At 54.0% G+C, this 5,000-nt stretch overlaps 1 protein-coding gene across 1 annotated transcript in view; it reads right to left on the bottom strand.

The window, feature by feature from the left end:
• LOC143301909 (solute carrier family 2, facilitated glucose transporter member 3-like) overlaps positions 1-5,000 on the bottom strand; it is a 21,459-nt gene that overhangs the window by 397 nt on the left and 16,062 nt on the right. Inside the window, exon 6 of the mRNA XM_076616352.1 lies at positions 1-329. This exon is cut by the window's left edge and continues 397 nt beyond it. Within this exon, the coding sequence (XP_076472467.1) occupies positions 132-329 (198 nt within the window). The 3' untranslated portion in view covers positions 1-131. The remainder of the gene's footprint in view (positions 330-5,000) is intronic.

Below are 5,000 nucleotides of genomic sequence, written 5' to 3'. Positions count from 1 at the left end.
GTTTGGAGGCGTGGGGGACGCTGACTAGCCATAATTACTCCTGCACTTTATCAAAATAGAGGAGGGTGTTGGGCGGGGAGGGTGGGGCGTGTGGGTTGGAACGTAGGCTGACTAGCCTCCACTCTACATAGCTACTGGTCGCTCATGGGGATAGCTTCCCCAGCCCCAGTGGAGCCATTGCGGGCACCTGAACGTCTTCGGACGGAGATGGTGTTGGCAATCTGGTCGAACGTCTTGCTCTTGGTCTCGGGCACCAGGAAGAAGATGAAGACGATGGCTGCGGCCAGGATAACGGAGAACACGATGTACGTGTACTCTTGGAGACCGTCCTGCACGTTGCACACAGCATGTAGAGATACACAAACACATAGACTTGGATAGATACACACACAGAATCACAGACACAGAGAGAGACACACACAGACACAGACACGCTGGCACACACACACACACACACACACACACACACACACACACACACACACACACACACACACACTGTGGTTCGTCCGTCGGGATCGACGAGGACCATCTAGTCATCTTGGAGGTGGGTGGGTTGGGCTCTGTGGGTGCGCAAATGACTGGACAGGCCAATCCGCGCCCGGAAGGTTCTGACGCAGTGTGGACAGGGGATGGTGGCAGCTGTCGGGGATTTGCTGGCACTGCTTTTCCTGGCCTGTTTGCGTTGCTCTGCTGCAGCGATTCTGTTGGCCTCACAGGATTTGGCGCCTTTGTGGACAGCTGAACGCCACTTTGGTCTGTCCATTGCATTCAGCTCCCATGTGTCGTGGCTGATGTTGAAGGCCTTCAGAGAAGCTTTCAGAGTGTCTTTGAAGCGCTTCTTTTGGCCTCCATGGGAGCGCTTGCCATGTTGGAGTTCGCCGTACAGCAGTTTCTTGGGGAGCCGGTGGTCAGGCAAGCGAACTACATGGTCTGCCCAGCGCAGCTGGGCCTGCATCAAGATGGTGTAGATGCTGGCCATGTTTGCACGAGTGAGCACCTCTGTGTCAGGGATCTTCTCTTGCCACTTTATGCCGAGAAGTTTTCTGAGGCTGGTGGTGTGGAAGTGGTTCAGCTTTTTGGCGTGGCGTTTGTAGACCGTCCATGATTCACATCCATAGAGCAGTGTGGTGAGAACTATGGCCTTGTATACTTTGAGCTTCGTCTCCAGGGTGATGCCTCTCCTGTTCCAAACGTTCTTATGGAGTCTGCCGAAGGCAGCGCTGGCTTTGGCGAGTCTGGCATTCACCTCGTCGTCGATGACAACTGTGCGAGAGAGTGTACTGCCCAGGTATGTAAACTTGTCCACCGCGTTCAGTCGTTGCCCGTTGATGAAGATGTTTGGTTCAACATAAGGCTTTCCTGAAGCTGGCTGGTGCATCACCTCAGTCTTCTTTGTGCTGATTGTGAGGCCAAAGTTGTCACAGGTAGCAGAGAACTTGTCGACACTGTGTTGCATGTCAGCTTCGGAGGCAGCGTTGAGAGCGCAGTCATCAGCAAACAGGAAGTCGTTGACGGTGTCTGTCCCCACCTTGGTTTTTGCTTGAAGCTTCCTGAAGTTGAAGTGAGCCATCTGTGCGGTACCTGATGTCAATGCCTACGTCAGCGTCTCTGAAGGCATATGTCAGCATGACTGAAAACATGAGACTGAACAGGGTGGGGGCAAGAACACACCCTTGCTTGACTCCGTTGGAGACAGGGAATGGTTCTGAAGTCTCTCCATTGTCTTGGACTCGGGACAGCATCCCATCGTGTAGTTGCCGTAATGATGGTGATGAACTTTCTGGGACATCCTTACTTCGCCATGATTCTCCAAAGGCCATCTCTGCTAACAGTATCGAAGGCCTTGGTCAGATCGACATAGGCGGAGTAAAGGTCGGCGTTCTGTTCCTGACACTTCTCCTGGAGCTGCCTGGCAGCAAACACCATGTCGATAGTCTCGCGTTCTTTCCGGAAGCCACACTGGCTCTCTGGTAGGAGACCTTACTCAAGGTGCGCTATGAGACGGTTGAGTAGCACTCTGGCCAGAGTCTTGCCTGCAACGGACAGCAGGGATATTCCACGATGGTTGTCACAGGCCTGACGGTTTCCTTTGCGCTTGTACAGGTGTATGATGGAAGCGTCTTTGAAGTCCTGTGGAACTGCCTCATGCTGCCAGATGAGCTGGAACAGCTGATGAACTTCTCAGTCAGCGCCATACCACCTTCTTTGTAGACCTCAGCTGGAATTGAGTCTGAGCCAGGGGCTTTGCCATTGGATAGCAGACGGATAGCTTTCTGGGTCTCCTCCAAAGTTGGAATGGCATCCAACGACTCACTGACTGGCACCTGGGGGAGTCGGTCGATGGCTTCATCATTGATGGTGGAAGGGCGGTTCAGTGCGCTGTCAAAGTGTTCAGCCCATCTCTCAAGGATCCCGTCCTTGTCAGTGATCAGGGTAGAACCATCAGCACTGAGGAGTGGAGCAGATCTGGAGGTGGCGGGACCGTAGACTTCTTTCAGGCCGTTATAGAAGTTCTTCATGTCGTTCCTGTCTGCAAAGCCCTGGATCTTATCAGCTTTGTTGCTCAACCAGGAATCCTGCATCTGCCGCAGCTTCAGCTGGATGGTGCTGCGGCGCTCTTCTGTATGTCTTTATTTGACTGTGACTTGGGATCTTCAATGTGGGCTCTGTAGGCTTGGCGTTTGTTTTCTAGCAGCTGCTTTATCTCAGTGCAGTTCTCATCAAACCAGTCTTTGTGCTTCCTGACAGAAGGCCCCAGGCACTCCATGGCAGTGTTGTACACCGTCTCATGCAGTGCACCCCATGCTGCCTCCACATTCTGGTTGTCCAGCACAGTGTACTCAAGGCGTTCCTCCAGGGTGTCAGCAAAACTCTGCTTGATGTTGCCTAGCTCCAGCTTGTTGACATTCAGGCGTTTGGGTGCTGTCATGCCCTGAAGCCGTCTCTTGGGCTGGATGCGGAGGTTGAGCTTGGAGACGATAAGGCGGTGGTCTGTTCAGCACTTGGCGCCGCACATAGCCCTCGTGACTCGTACGTCCTGCCTGTCCCTCTTCCTGACGATGACAAAGTCGATGAGATGCCAATGCCCAGAGCGAGGATGCATCCATGACGTCCTATTACGAGTAGGGAGGCAGAAGATGGTGTTTGTGATAAGAAGGTCGTGCTCGGCACATGTCTGGAGAAGTAGTTGACCATTGCTGTTACAGTTACCAACCCCATGCTTCCCAATCACGCCTTTCCAGGAGATGCTGTCGCAACCAACTCTCGCGTTAAAGTCACCAAGAATGATGAGCTTGTCTGTGTTGAGAACAGAGGTGATGACAGTGTTCAGGTCCTCGTAGAACTTGTCCTTGATCTCATCCGGGTTGGTCATGGTGGGCGCGTAGGCACTGACAATGGTGGTAAACTTCTTCCCGTTGCATATAGGGAGTTTCATCGTCATCAGGCGATCGTTCACTCCTTTCGGGGGACCAGCCAGCTTGCCAACGAGGGTTGTCTTCACTGCAAAGCCAACTCCAGCCTCACGTCTCTCCTCAGGTCCACGACCACTCCAAAAGAAGGTGTAGCCTGCGCCTCGCTCACAGAGTTCGCCTTTCTTCTGCCAGTCTGGTCTCACTTAAGGCAGTGATGTCGATGTTGTACCTTGCTAATTCACTCGCAATGAGTGCTGTGCATCTGTGGTCTGGCTGAGTCACCTCTGTCCAGAAGCGTACGCACGTTCCATGTGGCAATGGTCAATGGGGGTTCCTTGTTTTTTTCTTTCTTTCCTTTGTGTGTCGACCGCTTGAGTAGGGTCCCCGTCAGCCGCGGTATGCTCACTAGGGTTGTGTGGAGCAGGCAATGCTTAGGGCACCTTTTCTAGCCCCTTCCTCATGCCATGGAGGTGAGCAGTGCTGTCCTGAAGAGGGCTGCTCAGTCGCTCAGGGGGCTGCCGATCTCCACCGCTGCTCCAGTCGGTGAAAAACGACCCTATGGCCTGAGCCGCCTGTGTGCAGGTCCGCGGCTACGACTGCCAGTGTACCCACACCTGTCGCTTCGTCGCTCGCCTGTCGCCACAGGGATTGGGGAAAATGATGGTATGGGATGAAGGATGACTGATGACTTGCGCGATGACTGTTTATAGTGAGGAGAAGTTGCGCACCGTCGACCTCACTCTCTTGTCCGAGACCGTCTGTATCCAGTGGCAAGACGAAGTCAAGACGACTGGAGATGGAAACGGATGCAGTGGATGACCAGGATGTCCTATGTGCCTCATCCTGCCCTCAGCACTCCACAGTGCTCTGCTGCAACCGCTTTCCTCTCCGTTGAACCATGAAGGTTTCTTCCGCAGCGTCCGCCGGATCCAGTCTTCACATGCTTGGGTAGACAAGCCCTAACTCACCGAGGGTTTGAGACCCGTCGGCTACCCTCACCTAGTTTAGCCAGCCTGTCAAAGCCGTTGCCCGGGGCTTGGGCGCTGCTGCATGCTAGCAGCTTCTTGGACCCAGAGCATGGTGCCGGTGGGGACCAACAGAGGACGAACCACTCCCGGAAGAGCGTGACAAGCCCCCCCCCCCCCCCCCCCCACCCCCTCTAGAGGTACTACCCCTCCCGTGTACCCCCTAACCAACACACACACACACACACACACACACACACACACACACACACACAAACTCACTCACTCACTCACTCACTGAGACTCGCTCGGAAGAGGGCGGAGGGAGTTTCAGTTTCAGTTTCAGTTTCAGTAGCTCAAGGAGGAGTCACTGCGTTCGGACAAATCGATATACACTACACCGCATCTGCCAAGCAGATGCCTGACCAGCAGCATAACCCAACGCGCTTAAAAGTGGAGATGCCGGGGAGAAAAAGGGTGGAAATGAAGAGGGAAAAGGGGAGGGGACAGAGGGAGAGAGAAAATGGGAGTGGCAAAAAGAATAGAGGGAACAGGTGAGAGGTTAAAGGAAGGAGAGGCAAAAGAAGAAAGGGAAAGAGGGTGAGGAGGGAGGGGGGCA

Source organism: Babylonia areolata, chromosome 28 (assembly GCF_041734735.1).
Source record: "Babylonia areolata isolate BAREFJ2019XMU chromosome 28, ASM4173473v1, whole genome shotgun sequence".
Lineage (NCBI taxonomy): Eukaryota > Metazoa > Mollusca > Gastropoda > Neogastropoda > Buccinidae > Babylonia > Babylonia areolata.
Note: the sequence above shows the minus strand (reverse complement) of the source record. Positions and strands in the feature narration are given on the sequence as shown.